This window comes from Phacochoerus africanus, chromosome 1 (assembly GCF_016906955.1).
Source record: "Phacochoerus africanus isolate WHEZ1 chromosome 1, ROS_Pafr_v1, whole genome shotgun sequence".
Taxonomy (NCBI): domain Eukaryota; kingdom Metazoa; phylum Chordata; class Mammalia; order Artiodactyla; family Suidae; genus Phacochoerus; species Phacochoerus africanus.
The window spans coordinates 177,160,679-177,181,308 of NC_062544.1; the positions used below are offsets into that span (position 1 = coordinate 177,160,679).

Consider the following 20,630-nt stretch of genomic DNA (forward strand, 5'->3'; position numbering starts at 1 on the left):
AATGGTTGTCTCCACTGTGGAACTTGTTCTCCTCCTGCCCACATACTCAGGGTTCTTCTACTCTGCCATTTTTATCCCACCTCTAGTAAAAAGCTTTTATTGCAGAATTATTTGGGGTGACACTAAAATGCAAGCAACCTAGGTTTCATCACTATTGGACTAGATCAGTAAAACATGGTGTTTGCACATAGTGAGCATTATATATCAGTCAAAAAGGAGTGAATTATATCTATATATAGCTACATGTATAGGTATCAAGAACAACATAGCAAAAAAAAAAGGAGAATTAAAATGAGATTTGAATAGTTTTTCTAAAACACCTGCAAAAAGTACTGTTTTTTCACACATAAGTGCAGGTTAGAAGGCATATGTGAAATTCACAAGTGTTGATGCTATCTAATTAAATGAAAATAAATATGACTCAATATCTTTAAAGGAAATCAAAAACAAAATCAACAATCTTCCTTGTTACTGTATTCTCCTTCAACTGCAGTTGAATTTCCCTGCTCCCTATTCACAGAATTAAATAGCTTGTTTATGGAGTTCCTGTCTTGGTGCAGCAGAAATGAATCTGACTAGGAACCATGACGTTGCGGGTTCGATCCCTGGCCTCGCTCGGTGGGTTAAGGATCCAGCATTGCCATGAGTTGTGGTGGTAGATCACAGACATGATTCAGACCTGGCGTTGCTGTGGCTCTGGCGTAGGCCCGTGGCTACAGCTCTGATTAGACCCCCTAGCCTGGGAACTTCCATATGCCATGGGTGCAACCCTAAAAAGACAAAAGGAAAAAAAAGCTTATATTTATAGTTTCAATCTCATCCCCCTCTCCCTCCAAATTCTATTCCCCTTGTGTTTTTCTGTACCTTGGACTCATAGAACCGAGTTGATTAGCCTCCTTTAGTACAGAACATGCTATCCTTGACCTGAGCAAACCAGACCCCTCCCTAAACAAAATTTCTATAAATTATGTCAAGGAAGTTCCCGAGTGGTGCAGCGGGTTAAGGATCCCGAGTTGCCATAGCTATGGTGTAGCTCACAACTCTGGCATGAGTTCACCCTGGCCCAGCAACTTCCACATACCATGGGTGCATCTGAAGAAAAAAATATGTCAAACACCAAAAAATGCAGAAAATAGTAGAATAAACTTGTGCGAATCCATCGCCTGTACTTTGCGAATTTTAACATTTTTGCCGTAGTTACTCTGTAGATTATTTCTTAAAAAATATACAGTTAAAACCATCATTTTTACTCTTCCTCATACAAAGATAACCACTGATGACACCAGGTCCAACTGCAAGAACAAGGTCCTCAAGTGAGAAGTGATAAGATTCAGACCAGAAGTTGGACAAGGGGAATGGCCTTATTACCACCCTCAGTGATGACAGCCAGTAGTTCCCCTCTTTACATATATTAAGTCACTTAATTACCAGAACAATCCTATGCTATAATAACCATTTTATAGATAGGAAACTAAAGTACCCTGAGTCACTTAGTTAATAGGAAGCTGAGCTAGGATTTGAAATTAGGCAATCTGACTTTAGAGTTTATGCACTCCACCTCTGTTATTCTGTTTTAGGAGTCTATTAAGAGTGGTGAGCTTTTGTTTTTCCTTTTCTTCAAGTGTTTCTACCATTAAAAAAAAATACATAGCCCTCACTTTTTTAATTAAAATATATTCTCTTGGATCTGGATCTCTGGGTGCCAACTCTTCTGCCTACTTTTTCCTCTCTTCTGCTGCCTGAACCTGGAGTAATTTTCTATCATATTGCCCTTTGAATCAGATTTTTTTTTGGGGGGGGTGTCTTCTTTATCCAGAAAGCTTAAAGCTTGAAATATCTTTCCACTATAAAGGTTTTGTTTATTGTTTTCTCAAACATTATACTAACTTAATATACCCTCCAAGTGACTGTAAAGTTTTATACCCTGCTGTAAAATAGCTAACTCTGAATACCTTTTATATTTGTAGTTTCTAGGAACCTTTTGGAATAATAGGATTCTCTTAAATGACTAATTACCCCAAATCTGATGCCTGTGTAATATTATCCAGCAAGCAGCTGGCTTCTTATGAAGAGAGGCTAAGAGCTCCTTTTTGTCTTATTCATTTAAAATCATTTGCTTCTTATTTAATATCTGCAAAGAACACAGTCACATTATAGTAGAATTTGCTGTTGTAAATTTTGGATTGTTTCCATGGGTTCCGCCTTACATCTGCATGGCGTTTAAAGCCAATGCTTCCTTTCTTTTTTGTAGGCATCCAGGGCCTTTTGCCTCATAATCCAATGTCATGCTGAATGGAAGAAAATTGAAGTTGAATTTATTTAACTATAGAGAAGGACTGTACAGAACAATACACTTATTTAAGAACTCCTTGCCTCAGGAACCGAAGGAGCTGTCCTGTGCAGGTGGCTTAATCTCTCTGCCGCTTAGCCTATGTGCTTTATTTATTAAGGACAGGAACTGGGCACTCTGCTTCCAGAAACAAAGGACCATACTGGTCTATCAGAACCAATAATAAACCAGTTAAGATACTTATGCCTCATTCAGAACAGTAAAGTATGTTCTATGTATTTTGAAAACAATTCTTAACACTTCTTTATAAGAGAAAATGTAACCAAAGGTTTTTTTTTTTTTTAAAAAAAAAGCTATGAGAATATATTAACTAACTCCTAATTATACATGGTGGACTGTTTACATTATGGATTAATCATAAATAATTTTTCTCAATTCAATGTGATATCTTCTCTCCTTAAGTAAAATGATTTATTTGTTGACATTACTTATATTTACTGTTCCTATTTACTTCTCATGACAACCTTCAGAGGTTTCTGTGTTTTAAAGCAAAACATTTATTTGCTTCTCCTATTTTCACTCAGAGATGCTGTAAATACATAGTGAATAATCTGAAGGAAATGGCTTCCCTACTCATTGGTTGGCACTGTGATTTAAAGACTAAGCTATCTGTGTTTATCTTGAAATATGGAGAAAGGGAGACTGAGATGCATACAGAGAGAAAATAATACTGCAAATTATAATAGCTTTCCCTTTCTTGAGTTGGGTCATAGTATGTGGTTTATTTTCCTTTAAATCTAGTAGATTTTGGAATTGTGATGCACAAATATATTCAAATGTGATCCTAAGAATACCTCATAATGCTATAAAAATGGGTTTTGAATTAGCTGCTATTCCACCAATTATCAGGTAACTGAGAATTAACTGCATAAAATTCACCTATCAAGTACCAATTCTTTGGAGCTTATCTTTAAAGTAATCAATTCTTCCTCTTAACAATAGCTGCATTTAGAAGTAATAACGTAGAATTTATCATATGGGCTCAGATCAATTCTTCCTCTAGTTTAAGATTATATCCTGACCAAAGCACCGAGAGACATTTAATAGGAAGGCATATTTTTTCTCTCTGATGTCAGTGCTGTAAAGTCAGTCACAATTATATCATTTTTCTTAATATCTTTAATTATTATAATATATAAATTTTAAAACTTTCAAAAATTAAAATCTAGGAGTTCTCTGTGGTACAGTGGGTTGAAGATCCAGCATTGTCACTGCAGTGGCTTGGGTCACAGCTATGGTGTGGGGTTCAACCTGGGAACTTTCATATGCTGCAGGTACAGCCAAAAAAAAAAAAAAATTAAAATCTAAACCACCTCTTGGAGTTAGACATTCCACTAATTTACTAAATATTTTATGCAGTAATAAATAATACTTTTTATTTGTGTGAAGTATACTTCTCAAGATTATAGGATATGCTAAACAGATTAAAACCACACTAACCACATTTTCATGGACAAATATCATATCCCTTTGTAGCTTTTATTTTTGATAGTCTAAGAGAGGAAAATAAAGCCAATCTGAGTTTGAAATGCTGAATCACTTCTAACTAGCTCTTTGACCTTTGATAAGTTAGTTAATTACTCTGATCCTTAGAGCCTTCAGGTAAAAATAAAATGTATATCTGTTTTTCATGATAATTTGACTATGAATCAAATGATATAGGAGAAAGCACCCTGCATAGTGCCTGGAATAGTACACTATCAACAAACATCAACTTTCTTTCTTCCTTATTTTCTGAGGATGTGTGGAAATGTTTTATCTGTGCCTGTGTGGATAGGAAACCCTGCAAGCCCACATGTACTTAATAACATACATTTTATGCACCATTCATTAGAGATTGCCTTGTTTCAAAATGTTACACTTAAAACTAAATTCTATATATATATATCTTATTTTATCCTTTCTCTTATATAATAAGTGGAAAATATATATTGCACAAATATTATCTATCAAGTCCATATTGAATTATTTATTTACTCAAGGAGCCATTCTCACAAATTGATCCCTTTACCTGAGTTTAAAATCTTGTCAGTTTGACTGCTGGCTCTTGCATTTACTCACTGTAAGATTCTAGACAAGAGAATCAGAGAATATCTCATTTTTCCTCAGCTGAAAAATGGGGCTGTTCATTCTATGTGGCAGTTTGAGGGACAACATTAATGTATGAACATGCTAGATAAACATAAAGATTTATACCAATATCTAGGGAATTATAATTAAAACAGTTGTTTGGGAGTTCCTGTTGTACTTGGTGGGTTAAGAACTCGAATACTATCCATTAGGATGTGGGTTCAATCCCTTGCCTCACTCTGGACTAAGGTTCCAGCATTGCTGCAAGCTGTGGTGTAGGTAGGCTACAGATGTGGTTCGGATCTGGCATTACTATGCCTGTAGCATAGGCCAGCAGCTGCAGCTCTGATTCAGCCTCTAGCCTGGGAACTTCTGTATGCCAAAAGTGCGGCCCTAAAAAGCAAAAAAAAAAAAGGCTGTTTAGAGTAAATTTATTTTCTGATTTAAGGAATTGACTCATCTTCATAAAACAAAGTTAAAAAGGCAGATTGAAGATACATACAGAAATTTTCTATATTTATATGGATGCATAAAGATTTTAAAGTTTACCCTTAAAAATATGTTATTAAAACACCTGAATAGATGTAACACGGAAATTTAATAAATTCCAGTGTTTTAAATTATTTTCTTCTTAGAAATCAGACAGTCCACTTGTGTAAGTTTGTTTTACACCTTCTTCCCAAAGAATAACAACAAGGGCTATAAGGGGATGGCATTCAGATCTTAGTCAACACACACAAGCTAATGGCAGGACTCAGATCATTCAAGCCATTTGTTTTTTCTATCCTAATTTTAGTTGTGCATCCGTGGGTGTTAAACATGGTTGCTTGAATAATCTTCCTCAAACCCTACTTGAATTTCCCACTACAAGGCTCTATGGAAGCCAGTTTCATACTTGTATTTTCTTGGCTTTGAAAGTCATTAAAATGTTTATTAGATGCTACCTAGAGTTAACAGATTCTTTACTGAACACCTTGCACATGGTTTATCTATTTCAGTTCTACTGGGAGGCCTCTGCAATACTTCTTAGTTCCAGCTAGCTCAGGCAGTCGAGAGTTTTGGAAGTGAGTCACATGATCAAGAATTCGTATGAGTGCCAGAGACATACATTTCCTTTGAAAAGGAAAAATTTAGTCTAATTTAGTAAACTTTAGTCTATTAGCTGTTTGGAAATTAGCATGATATTGGGGACAGAATGAAGCCGATAAGTTGAGTATGTCAAAACCCATTAATTTTGTGGGGTTTCAGCGCAAGGAGGAGCAGCATATGATCATCCAAGCAACATAGAATAACAGCTGTTTTATTCTTCAGGAGCTGCATGGAAACTCTAAGAATGTGGTTTACTCTTTGAAAATATCTGGATACTTAAAATGTACTAATCAGACGAATTCATTGTCATTCCAGATTTACAGTGTCAAGTAGAAGCACTTGGACTAAAACTTCAGAAGGCAGTGACTGAGATGGACAGCTATAAAGAAAAGTTCACGTAAGATGGTGAACATTAAACAATTTGTAAGAGTTTAGAAAGACCCCCATGTGTTCTCTGTGACTCTTTTGGCAGTAATTTGGTTGTGTGGGTATAGTCTGCTGATTTTTTTTCTCAGCTACTTTTCTGGCCTATATTGAAGGACCTGTAAATATTTTTAAATACATGAAATGTTTCTTCATCTCAGTAAGAAACTTACCTTTCCATGTATTAAAATTTTCCCTGGGTGTTCAAATGTAGTAACTTAATGTTCTCTGAACTTTTTCTTTTATGATCACTTTAGAAGAAACAACATTGAAGTTTTAGGTTGAAAAGACTGTTGAGTATCTTTGAAATACTGGAGTACTTATACTTTATATAAGTGAGAAAGAAAATATTGGAAAACAAATGATAAGAAAATGCCCTTGTAAAATATCCCGGACACTATTTCTTTTAAAAATGATTTTATTTCAGAAATTTCAAAAATTATAATATAAATGTAGTACATCTAAAATGCTAAAATAGAATTTAGGTAATCTTTGAAAAGTAAGTAAATTCTTTTACTTTGTGGTATATAACCTGATAGCTTTGGTTTTCAGTTCCTGTATTTTAGAATGGTGAACCTCGTAAGAAATATAAATATTTAGAATGCTTAGCAACCAAATGTTGTGTTGACTATGGACTGCTCCTAAGAACAATGTGTTCGAGAAAATTCTTAACAGCACAAGGAAGAATAAATTCCCCAAATACTCTATCAAATGAATGTATACTTTAATTATTTGTAGCAAAATAATTTATTTTCAAAAGCCAAGAAAAAAACAAATATTCATGCTCTAGTAGAACACTGTGGTCATTAGTAAATAAAAATTCAACTATCTGTGTATGTGATGGCTGGGGTTGAAGGAATGAGTGGACAAGGGGTCCTAGGATGACTCACTGGGCCAGCAAGGAATATTCTTGGTGAGAAGAAACGTGAAAGAGAAGCAAGATGGGAATTGCCAGAAAAACATCATGCGTCCTCACCCTCTAGTAACAGCGGGAAGGGCTTTGGCCATATGAATGCCTCATGTGTAAGGCTGCCTAGTGCATCCACAGCCCATTTAATATTAATACCTGTTTTGTGGTATTTTTTGTTAATTATATATTTTTAATATAATTTATTGGAGTATAGTTGACTTACAATATTATATTAGTTTCAAGTGTACAGCAAAGCGAATCATACATATAAATATATTTATTCTTTTTTCCCATGTAGATTATTACAAACTTTTGAGTAGATTTTCCTGTTCTATACAGTAGGTTCTCCTTAATTATCCATTTTATATAGTAGGGTGTATATGTTATTCCCACATTCCCAATTCTTTCCCCCATCCCCAGTGGTTTCACCTGTGGTGACCACAGATTGGTTCTGAAATCTGTGACTTTGTTTCTGTTTTATAAATAAAGTTTTTTCTATCATTTTTATTAGATTCCATATATAAGTGATATCCTATGATATTTGTCTTTCTTTGCCTTTCTTACTTCACTCAGTATGATAATCTCTAGGTCTGTCCATGTTGCTGCAAAGGGAATTATTGCATTCTTTTTTATGTCTGAGTAATATTGCATTCCTCCATTGATGGAAATTTAGGTTGCTGTCATGCCTTGGCTATTGTAAATAGTGCTGCTGTGAATAATAGGGTCCATGTATCTTTTCAAATTATAGTTTTCTCTGGATGAATGCCCAGGAGTGGGATTGCTACATCATATGGTAGTTCTATATTTAATTTTTTAAGGAACCTCCGTACTGTTCTCCACAGTGGTTGCACCAATTTATATTTCCACCAACAATGTAGGAGGGTTCCCTTTTCTCCATACCTTCTCTAGCATTTATTGTTTGTAGACTTTTTTTTTTGTCTTTTATTTTTTTTATTACTCAAATGAATTTATCACATCTGTAGTTGTATAATGATCATAACAATCCAATTTCACAGGATTTCCATCCCACAGCCCAAGCACATTCCCCCACCCCCCAAACTGTCTCCTCCAGAGACCATAAGTTTTTCAATATCTGTGAGACAGTATCTGTTCTGCAAAGAAGTTCGGTCTGTCCTTTTTTCAGATTCCACATGTCAGTGAAAGCATTTGATGTGGGTGTCTCATTGTATGGCTGACTTCATTTAGCATGATAATTTCTAGGTCCATCCATGTTGCTAAAAATGCCATTCTTTCTTTCTTTTAATGGCTGAGTAATATTCCATTGTGTATATGTACCACCTCTTCTTGATCCATGCCTCTGTCGATGGACATTTAGGGTGTTTCCATGTCTTGGCTATTGCAAATAGTGCTGCAATGAACATGGGAGTACATGTGTCTTTGCGAGTCGTGGTTTTCTCTGGATAGATGCCCAGGAGTGGGATTGCTGGATCAAATGGTAGTTCTATTTTTAGTTTTCTGAGGAATCTCCATACTGCTGTCCACAGTGGTTACACCAATTTACAGTCCCACCAACAGTGTACTAGGGTTCCTTTTTCTCCACACCCTCTCCAGCACTTATTGTTTGTAGACTTTTTTGATGATGGCCATTCTGACTGGTGTGGGGTGATGCCTCATTGTAGCTTTGACTTGCCTTTCTTTAATAATTAGTGATATTGAGCATATTTTCACCTGCTTTTTTGCCATCTGTCTTTTTTGAAGAAATGTCTGTTTAAATCTTCTGCCCATTTTTTGATTGGGTTGTCTGTTATTTTTAATATAAAGCTGTATGAGATGTTTGTGTATTTTGGAGATTAATCCCTTGTTGGTTGCTTTGTTTGCAAAGATTTTCTCCCATTGTGTGAGTTGTCTTTCAGTTTTTTTTTTATGGTTTCCTTTGCTGTGCAAAAGTTTTGAAGTTTAATTAGGTCTCATTTGGTTGTTTTTTTTATTATTACTACTGTAGCAGGTGGATCAAACAAGATATTTCTATGATTTATGTCAAAGAGCATTCTGCCTGTGTTTACCTCTAGGATTTTTATGGTATCTGGCCTTACATTTAGGTCCTTAATCCATTTTGAATTTTATTTGTGTATAGTGTTAGAGAATGTTCTATCTTTTACATGTAGCTGTCCAGTTTTCCCATTACCACTTATGGAAGAGAGTCTTTCCTCCACTGTATGTTCTTGCCTCCTTTGTCATAGATTAGTTGACCATAGCTACTTGGATTTATCTCTGGGCTTTCTATCCTATTCCACTGATCTATATTTCTCTTTTTGTGCCAGTACCACACTCGTGGTGATTGTAGTTTTGTAGAATAGACTGAAGTCAGGGATCCTGATTCCTCCAGTTCTGTTTCTCTTTTTCAGTATTGATTTGGCTATTCAGGGTCTCTTGTGTTTCCATACAAATTTTAAAACTTTTTTTCCTAGTTCTGTGAAAAATGTCATTGATAATTTGATAAGGATCGCACTGAATCTGTAGATTGTCTTGGGTAGTATAGTCATTTTGACAGTATTGATTCTTCCAGTCCAAGAGCATGGTATATCTTTCCATCTGTTTGTGTTATCTTTGATTTCCTTCATCAGCCTCGTAGTTTTCAGAGTACAGGTCTTTTTCTCTTTAGATAGGTTTACTCCTAGGTGTTTTATTCTTTTTGATATAATGGTAAATGTGATTGTTTCCCTAATTTGTCATTCTGATCTTTTATTATTAGTATACAGATATGCAATAGATTTCTCAGTATTAATTTTGTGTCCTGCATTTTTCCAAATTCATTGATGAGCTCTAACAGTTTTCTGGTAATGTCTATAGGATTTTCTAGGTATAGTATCATGCTATCTGCAAACAGTGATAGTTTTACTTCTTTTTTTCCAGTTGAGATTCTTTTTCTTTTTCTCCGATGGCCATGGGTAGGACTATGTTGAGTGGTGAGAGTGGATATCCTTGACTTGTTCCTGATCTCAGCAGAAATGCTTTCAGCTTTTTACCATTGAGAATGATGTTAGCTGTGGCTTGTCATATATGCCTTTTTAAGGTTGAGGTATGTTCCCTCTATGCCCAATTGCTGGAGAGTTTTTATCAGGAATGGGTATTGAATTTTGTCAAAAGATTTTTCTGTATCTATTGAGATGATTTTATGGTTTTTCTTTTTCAGTTTGTTAATGCGGTGTATCACAATGATTGATTTGTGGATATGTGAATCTTTGCATACCTGGGATAAATCCCACTTGATCATGGTGTATGATCCTTTTACTATATGGAGGATTTGGTTTGCTAGTATTTTATGGAGGATTTTTGTATCTATGTTGGTCAGTGATATTTGCCTGTGATTTTCTTTTTTGGGGTATCTTTGTATGTTTGTTTTGTTTTGTTTTGTTTTTTGTCTTTCTGCCATTTCTTGGGCTGCTCCCACAGCATATGGAGGTTCCCAGGCTAGGGGTCAAATCAGAGCTGTAGATGCCAGCCTATGCCACAGCCACAGCAATGTGGGATCCGAGCCGCGTCTGTGACCCATACCACAGCTCACGGCAACACCAGATCCTTAACCCACTGAGCAAGGCCAGGGATCGAACAGCAACCTCATGGTTCCTAGTTGGATTCGTTAACCACTGTGCCACGACAGGAACTCCCATGTCTGATTTTGGTATCAAGGTGACAGTGGCCTCATAGAATCAGCTTAGGAGTGTTCCTTCCTCTGAAATTTTTTGGAAGAGTTTCAGAAGAATAGGTGTTAACTCTTCTGTAAATGTTTGATAAAATTTGCCTGTGAAGCCATCTGGTCCTGGACTTTTGTTTGTTGAAATTTTTAAATCACACTTTCAATCTTAGTACTTGTGATTGGTCTGTTCATATTTTCAAATTCTTCCTGGTTCAGTCTTAGAAGTTTGTAGCTTTGTAAGAATCTGTCCATTTCTCCTAGGTTATCCATTTTTTTGGCATATAGTCACTTATGGTAGTCTCTTATGATCCTTTGTATTTCTGTGGAGTCAGTTATAATTTCTCCTCTTTCATTTCTAATTTTATTGATTTGAGCCCTCTCCCTGTTTTTCTTGATGAATCTGGCTAAAGGTTTATCAATTTTGTTGAGCTTTTTGAAGAACCAGATTTTGGTTTCATTGATCTTTTCTATGGTTTTCTTCATTTCTATTTCATTTATTTTTACTCTAATCTTTATGGATTCTTTCCTTCTGCTAACTTTGGGCTTTGTTCTTCCTTCTGTAGTTGCCTTAGTTTTAAGTTTAGGTTTTTTTGTTTGAGATTTTCTTATTTCCTGCGATAATATTGTATTGCTATAAACTTCCCTATTAGAACTGCTTTTGCTGTGTCTCATAGGTTTTGGATTGTCATATCTTCATTGTAATTTTTCTCTAAGTATTTTTTTATTTCCTCTTTGATTTATTCAGTGATCCATTGGCTTTTCTAGTGCCACATTATATTGTTTAGTTTCCAGGAGTTTGTGTTTTTTGCTGTTTTTTTTGTTTTTCTTTTTTCTTGTAGTTGATTTCTAGCCTCATAGTGTTGTGGTCAGAAAAGATGCTTGAGACAATTTCAGTTTTTTATTTTTATTTATTTATTTATTTATTTATTGTCTTTTTTTTGTCTTTTTTGTCTTTTGTCTTTTTTGTTGTTGTTGTTGTTGTTGCTATTTCTTGGGCCGCTCCCGTGGCATATGGAGGTTCCCAGGCTAGGGGTTGAATCAGAGCTGTAGCCACCAGCCTACGCCAGAGCCACAGCAACGCAGGATCCGAGCTGCGTCTGCAACCTACACCACAGCTCACAGCAACGCCGGATCGTTAACCCACTGAGCAAGGGCAGGGACCGAACCCGCAACCTCATGGTTCCTAGTTGGATTTGTTAACCACTGCGCCACGACGGGAACTCCAATTTCAGTTTTTTAAATTTACCAAGGCTAGATCTGTGGCTCAAGATGTAATATGTCCTGGTCACTCTTCCATGTGCACTTGAGAAGAATGTGTATTCTGCTGCTTTGGGATGGAATGTTCTATAAATATCAGTTAAGTCTTATCTGGTCTAGGGTGTCATTTAATGCCTGTGTTTTCTTGTTGATTTTTTGTCTGGATGATCTGCCCTTTAATGTAAATTGGGTGTTAAAGTCAACCACTATTGTATTGGTGATGATTTCTCCTTTTATGCCTTTAGCATTTGCCTTTCTTATTGAGGTGCTTCTATGTTGGGTGCATATATATTTACAATTGTTATAATGACCCTTTGATCATTATGTAGTGTCCTTCTTTGTCTCTTGTGATTTCTTTGTTTAAAGTCTATTTTGTCTGATATGGGCATTGCTATTCCAGCTTTCCTTTGCGTGGAATACCTTCTTCCATCCCTTACTTTCAGTCTGTATGTGTCCTTTAGTCTGAAATGTGTCTTCTTGTAAACAGCATTTATATATGGGGGTCCTATTTTGGTGTGCATTCAGGCAGTTCATGTCTTTTGGTTGGAATATTTAATCCATTTATATTCAGTGTGATTATGGATATGTGTGTACTTATACCATTTTCTTAATTGCTTTGGCTTTATTATTTTAGATATTTTTTTCTTCCCTTCCTCTTTTGTTTTCTTCTTTGTGATTTGATTACTATATTTGGTGTTGTACTTGGTTTGCTTTTTCTTTTTTAATATGTTTGTCTATTTTAGATTTTGGTTTGCAGCTCTCATTAGATTTTGATATAGCAGTCTATATATGTACAGAATTGTTTTGGATTGCCGCTCTTTTCATTTCAAATGCGTTTTCAATGTTCTGCATTTGTACTCTCCTCTTGTCATGCTTGCTGGTTTTGATATCATATTTGTAAATGGGTGATTTCTTAATTTTATTTTATGTTTGCCTTTACCAGTGAGCTTTCCCATTTGTACTTTTCTTGTTTCTAGTTGTGACCTTTTCCACGTACAGAAGCTACTTTAGTAGTTGTTGTGATGTTAATTATATTTTTAATATAATTTAAATATAATTATATTTTTAATATAATTATATATTTAATATAATTTACCATTGAGTGCTGAGAAATGATAAGAGTCAGAGTAGATTAGCATTGGAGAAAGACATATATCACCTCACTAAAGTACATCAAATGAATTACCTGGAAGAAATCACTGTACAATTGTAGAAATGCTGATGCTATTGTTTCAGTTTATAAAACTGGTGCTTTCTACCTCTATGAGATCTTAAAATTAGAAAATGGACATTGTATCCATTTTTAGAAAATTTGAGTTATGAAAGAGAGAGCCACTTAAATGGTCCCAAATCCTGAAGACCTTTCTCTGTGCTGCCTGTACCTAGCTCTTTCATCTCTGTTCTGTCTGTCCTCCTTCAGTTCTAAAATAAAGTTGAATAGGGTGGATGGCTAGGACCCAAGCCTGGGGACTACTCAGAGGACTCAGAGCTCAGGAACTCCTCTGTATTATATAAGTACTATATTATTTATAGCTTAAAACCAATTTTGTAACATGGCCATTGCTTTATGATAAATTCATTTTGAAGTCAAAATAATTCACTTAAAATTTTTGACATGTAATTTCATAATAAATTGGATAGTCACTATACATGCCCAAGCCTGCAAGAAATTGGAAGGTGCCATGAAATCAGATTTTTAAAAAATTTTAATCCTCACTTTTTTGGGGGGCTAGGGGTAGGAATGAGTTTCATCTATCCAACTTTAGATACTTTTTTGTTTAAAGATTTTTAAATATTGGGATATATATTTTGTGGTATTTTAATTAGGGGAAAGAGGCAGTTTTTAAACAGATTACCTTGAGGTTCTTTTTTCCTAATTTTTATAAGAACATATTTTCTAAGGTATATAAGAACTTGATATGTATTTGAAAATAGAGGATGTTTTGAGCTATAAGTAACAGAGGTGTAGTTATTTTGGGTGTAGTCAATCCAGTGGTCAACAATATTACCAATAATCTTTACTTTTTTCAGTCTCCATTCTGCTGTCCCCAGCACTGGATTCACCCCAAGACTAAGCCACCTGTGCTCATGGTTGGCTGCAGTTCCAGGTACCACATCCAAGTGTAACCCCCTCAAACAGGAAGGGCCTGTTTTTCTGGTATCCCCTTAGAAGATATAAATTTCCTAGAAGACACCAAATAGCCCTCTCCTTACATCTCTTTGGCTAGAACTCTTTACATACCCTCTCCCAAAAGAGTCACTGGCAAACAGAACAGAATGGCCACAGTTAGCTCAGGTCAAGCATGATTTACCCTGAGAACAGATGACAGTGTGGCTCTGATGCCCAGGAAGAAAGCTATAGTGCATGTCCAAAGAGTCACCAGTAATGTTTGCTAAAGAGGTAGAGTGTTACTGATGCTCTGAAAAAAGATGACAGTTTCTGCAAATTTTATTTGTGTCATATCTATATTAATTTAGGGAAAACATCCCTGAAGTAATGAAAAACATGGATGCATGGATGGTGTGGAATGCAACTTTATTGCTTTTAAATATATACGTATTTAAAATAGAGATAGAGAAATAGAGATAGCAATCTAGAAAATATATTTTTATTTTATACATTTATATTTTATGTTATTTAAAACTGTAAAAGGAAATACATTTTTAAATATACATGTGTATGAGAGAGAGAGAGAGGATATAAACTTTTATTGTGTGTATATATATGTAGAAAGGGAGAAATAACAGGTTAATAAGACTAAAGACTGCTGTACACAAACTGACTGAATGGATACAAAAACAAGACCCATATATATGCTGTTTATAAGAGACCCACTTCAGACCCAAGGACACATACAGACTAAAAGTGAGAGGATGGAACAAGATATTACATGCAAATGGAAATCTAGAGAAAGCAGGAGAAGCAATATTCATATCAGACAAAATAGACTTTAAGATAAGGAAAATCACAAGGGACAAAGAAGGACAGTACCTAATAATTAAAGGATCAATCCAAGAAGGAATAAAAATTGTAAATACATATGCACCTAACATAGGAGCACCTCAATATATAAGGCAACTTCTGACAGCCATAAAAGGAGAAATCGACAGCAACACAATAATAGCAGGGGATTTAACACCACACTTACATCAAGAGACAGATCATTCACAAAGAGAATCAACAAGTAAACACCTTAAATGATACTCTAGACCAGATAGATTTAACTGATATTTATAGAACATTCTATCCCAAAGCAACAGAATATACATTCTTCTCAAGTGCACATGGAACATTCTCTAGGATAGATCACATTTTGGGCCACAGATCAAGCCTTGGTAAATCTTAAAAAGTTGAAATTATCCCATGCATTTTCTCTGACCACAATGCAATAAGACTAGAAATCAACTATAAGGGAAAAGAATAGCAAAAACCACAAACTTGTGGAAGCTAAACACTATGTTACTGGAAAACCAGTGGATCATTGAAGAAATCAAAGAGGAAATCATGGAATTCCTCTCATGGCACAGCAGAAATTAATCCAACTAGGAACCATGAGGTTGCAGGTTTGATCCCTGGCCTCGCTCAGTGGGTTAAGGATCTGGCATTGCTGTGATCTGTGGTGTAGTTTGTAGATGCAGCTTGGATATGGCATTGCTTGTGGCTGTGGTGAGGCCAGCAGCTACAGCTCTGATTGGACCCCTAGCCTGGGAACCTCCATATGCCATGAGTGCAGCCCTAAAAAGACAAAAGACAAAAAATAAAAATAAAAAGAAATCAAAGAGGAAATCAAAAGATACTTAGAAGCAAATGACAATGAAGATACAACCCAAAACCTATGGGACACAGCAAAAGCAGTTCTGAGAGGAAAGTTTATAGCAATGCAAACTTATCACAGGAAAGAAGAAAAAGCTCAAATAATCAACCTAACCTTATACCTAAAACAATTAGAAAAGGAAGAACAGTCAAAGCCCAAAATTAGCAGAAGGAAAGAAATCATAAAGATCAGAGCATAAATAAATGAAATAGAGTCAAAAAAACAATAGGGAGGATCAATGAAACCACAAGTTGGTTCTTTGTAAAGATCCAAAAAATTGATAAACCTTTAGCTAGAGTCATCAAGAAATAAAGGGAGAGTGCTCAAATCAATGAAATTAGAAATTAAAAGGGAGAAATTACAACAGTCTCCAGAAATACAAAGGATCATAATAGATGACTATAAGCAACTATATGCCAATAAAATGGACAACCTGTAAGAAATGGACAGATTCTTATAAAGGTACCACCTACCAAGACTGAACCAGGAAGAATGTGAAAATATGAACAGACCAATCACAAGTACTGAAATTGAAAATGAGTTTAAAAATCTTCCAAAAAAACAAAAGTCCAGGACCAGATGGCTTCACAGGCAAATTTTATCAAACATTCACAGAAGAGTTAACACCTATTCTTATGAAACTCTTTTTCAAAAAATAGTGGAGGAAGGAACACTCCCAAGCTGAATTTGTGAGGCCACCATCACCTTGATACCAAAACAAAAGATACCACAAGAAAAGAAAATTATAGGTCAATATCACTGATGAACATAGATGCAAAAATCCTCAACAAAATACTAGCAAACCAAATCCAAATATATATTAAAAGAATCATAAACCACGATCAAGTAGGATTTATCCCAGGGATGCAAGGATTCTTCAGTATCTGCATGTCTATTAGTGTGATACACCACATCAACAAACTGAAGAATAAAAACCATATGATCATCTCAATAAATGAAGAAAAGGCTTTTGACAAAATTTAACACCTTCTTCTGATAAAAAAAAAAACTTCTCCAGAGAGTGGGGAATAGAGGGAAGCTACCTTAACATAATAAAAAATATGTTAGCTAGCTAACATCATTCTCAATGGTGAAAAATTGAAAACATTCCCAGTAAGATCAGGAACAATACAAGGATGTTCACTTTCACCACTATTATTCAACATAGTTTTGGAAGTCCTAGCCACAGCAATCAGAGAAGAAAAAGAAATAAAAGGAATCCAAATTGGAAAAGAAGTAAAACTATCACTGTGTGCAGATGATATGATACTAAGAAAACCCTAAAGACAGCATGAGAAAACTGTTAGAACTCATCAATGAATTTGGCAAATTTGAAGGCTACAAAATTAATACACAGAAGCAATTGCATTTCTATATACTAACAATGAAAGATCAGAAAGAGAAATCAGAGAAACATCCCATTTACAATAACATCAAAAAGAATAAATACCTAGGAAGAAAGTTACCTAAAGCAACAAAAGACCTATATTCTGAAAACTATAAAATGTTAATGAAAGAAATCAAAGATGACACAAACAGATGAAAAAGATATGCCATGCTCTTGGATTGGAAGAATCAGTATTGTCAAGATGAATATACTACCCAAGGAAATCTACAGATTAAATGCAATCCCTATCAAATTACTAAAGACATTCTTCACAGAACTAGAACAAAAAGTTTTAAAACTTGTATGGAAATACAAGTTACCCCAAATAGCCAAAGCAATATTGAAAAAAGAAACATGAAAATGGAGGAATCAAGCTTCCTAACTTTAGACAATACTACAAAGCTACATGGTACTGTCACAAAAACAGAAATATAGACCAATGGAACAGGATAGAAAGCCCAGAGATAAATCCAAGTATCTATGGTCAACTAATCTATGACAAAGGAGGACAGAACACACAGTGGAAGAAAGATAGCCTCTTCAATAAATGGTGCTGGGAAAACTGGAAAGCTACATGTAAAAGAATGAAAGTAGAACACTATCTAACACCACATACAAAAATAAACTCAAAATGGATTAAAGACCTAAATATAACACCAGGCACTATAAACCTCCTAGAGGAAAACATAGACAGAAGGCTCTTTGACATAAATCACAGCAACATCTTGTTTGATCCACCTCCTAGAATAATGACAATAAAGACGCAAATAAACCAATAGGACCTAATCAAACTCAAAAGCTTTGCACAGCAAAGGAATCTATTAAAAAACAGCCCACAGAATGGGAGAAAATCTTTGCCAACAATGCAACAGACAAGGGCCTAAGCTCCAAAATATACAAACAACTCATGCAACTCAACAACAAAAAACAACCCAATTGAAAAATGGGCAGAAGACCTAAACAGACATTTCTCCAAAGAAGATATATGGATGGCCAACAGACATATGAAAAAATACTCGATATCACAAATTATTAGAGAAATGCAAATCAAAACTACAATGAGGTACCTACCACCTCACACTAGTCAGAATGGCCATCATTAACAAATCAAGAAATAAAAAATTCTGGAGAGGGTGTGGACAAAATGGTATCCTCTTCCACTGTTGGTGTAAATGTAAATTGGTACAACCACTATGGGAAACAGTATGGAGGTACCTCAGAAAACTTAGAACCACCATATGACCTGGCAATCCCACTCCTGGTCACATATCCAAACAAAACTTTCATTGAAAAAGATACTTGCACCCTTATGTTCACTGCAGCACTATTCACAATAGCCAAGACATGGAAACAACCTAAATGTCCATTGACAGATGAAAGGATTGAGAAGATAGGGTACATATACACAATGGAATACTACTCAGCCATAAAAAGAACAAAATAATGCCATTTGCAGCAACATTGATGCAGCCAGAGACTCTCAGACTAAGTGAAATAAGCCAGAAGGAGAAAGACAATCTGCAGAAGAATACCGGGGAGTTTACTGAAACTGTGAATTACAGTATGACCTCTCCCCTACAGACCCAATCCAGAATCAGCTTCTGGGCTCCATTCCCACAGGTATTCTGATTTTAGTGGGTTTGGGCTGGCTTTGAGCAATCTGCAGTTTTAATGGTACTCCGCACATGATTCTGATGCAAGCAATCCAGTGAAACTCACTCTGAAGAATAATATTTGGAACATTAAAGCCACTGGCCCTTCACCAACCCCCACCACCCCCAACAACAGGTCCTGTGTGAAGCAGCATTTGCAAGGCATCTGCACCCAGAATAAAGCAATGAATGTGAGGGCTAAAGCTGAGGAGGCTGGTAGCCACTGAACCCCAGGAGAGGCCAGGGTCCCCACATCCTAAGATGAAGCTCCAGTGCCCCCACCATACCCTTCCCCTTCACCACAGCCTTCAAAAACAATCTAGGGCTGCAATAAACAGCAAATCAGACAAGTCAACAGAGAATCTTAAGCCAAGGATGAATAGCCAAACAAAGATTACCAGATATGTGAGAAAAACCTTCTTCAACCTTGTTCCAAAAGGCTCTGAACTCAAAGGAAAACTTTTAACACCCCCCAAAATTGTTAAATAGCAAATAGAAGACATTGAGATAAATTCTAAATGTTAAGATATCCTTCAAAGTATGTCCAGGATTGTAGCCATTGATGAAGGAATAGGCTTTTATGAAAAAGAAGGTATTAGGAATTTTAGAGATTAAAAATATGATTAGAAAAATCATTCCATTCATGTTAAAAATGTATATGAATGTACACAAAAGTATATATGGATTTACATTCATTAAATAAATGATTGATAGGATTGTAATAGTTCCCTCTAGAAGTGAGAGTTAGGGATGTATAGAAACTCTTATTTTACTCTATATACTTGTTTAAGTATCTTACACTGTGAATATATTCATTTTCACATGTGTAATGAACAAAATTCACTTAAAGTGATATATAATTTATCAATTACTAGTGAATATGTCCAAAGTGGTTATATAAAATATACTTTCTAATTTGGGCACCTTTGTAACCCACTTACACTTTAATTTAATTAGCAGCCAGCTCCTCCTTATTTAACTAATGATTGTAAGCAATAATCAGCTCTGACCAGCATAAATTTCTAATTTATAGCGCTCTTTCTTGACCTTTCAGCAACATTTCAAACACTTGAGATGTTCTTGGAACATTATTGCCTTCTGAGATATAATTCTCCTATTTTCCTCTTCCCTCTCTGGTCATTCATGAGAATTTTTTGCCTAGCAAGCAGGCTGCCTCATGGCAAGCCAGTGTCAGAGTATAGATCCACTTTTTATATGATCCTAGACTTAAAAGGCTAGATTTCCTTTGTTTACTCATTCAATACACCAGTGTGTCCAAAGCCTAGTGAGAATTTTGAATTCGTGCAGAGGGCAATGGGAAACTATTAGAGGGTGTGGGGTAAGAGAGTGAACTGATCTGATTTGTTTTAAAAGGTCCACATGGCTGCTACATGGAGAATAGAATGAAGTGGGAGTACAAGAGCAAGCATGGAAACCAGGTGGGAGGCTGTGCATTCATGCAAGTGAGAAGTGGCTGGTTTAGCGTAAGGCTATAGTGTAACAATGGAGAGAAATATATGCCAGGGGTTAATCTGGCAGGATTTACTGATGGAGTGGTTGTGGCTGGGGAGGAAGAGGACTGGAAAAGAAAGGACAGGAGTTTCTGTTGTGGCTCAGCAGATTAAGAACCTAACATAGTCTTCATGAGGATGTGGGTACAATCCATGGCCTCGCTCATTAGGCTAAGGATCTGGCATTGCTGCAAGCTGTGGCAAAAGGTGCAGATGCAGCTCGGATCTCAGGTTGCTGCACCTGTGGCATAAACCAGCAGCTGCAGCTCTGATTTGACAACCCCTAGCCAGGGAAATTCCATACGCCGCAGGTGTGGCCTTAAAAAGAAAAAGGAAAAATAAAAGATGGGGTTTGGAGTTTTTTGGCATCAGGGTAGGCAGTTGAGAGGCAGTATAGTGACTAACAACCTAGAATCAGATCCATATTGCTGGGGCTCAAAGGCTAGCAGTAAGACCTAGCAGTTATACCACCTTAGGTGGTACTTATCTCTCTGTTTTCAGTTTCCTC

General features: G+C 35.8%; 1 protein-coding gene across 1 annotated transcript in view; it reads left to right on the forward strand.

Moving 5' to 3' along the window:
• The window catches only part of LEKR1 (leucine, glutamate and lysine rich 1), a 237,110-nt gene that overhangs the window by 147,643 nt on the left and 68,837 nt on the right, over window positions 1–20,630 (forward strand). Inside the window, exon 7 of the mRNA XM_047785385.1 lies at window positions 5,825–5,906. Within this exon, the coding sequence (XP_047641341.1) occupies window positions 5,825–5,906 (82 nt within the window). The remainder of the gene's footprint in view (window positions 1–5,824; window positions 5,907–20,630) is intronic.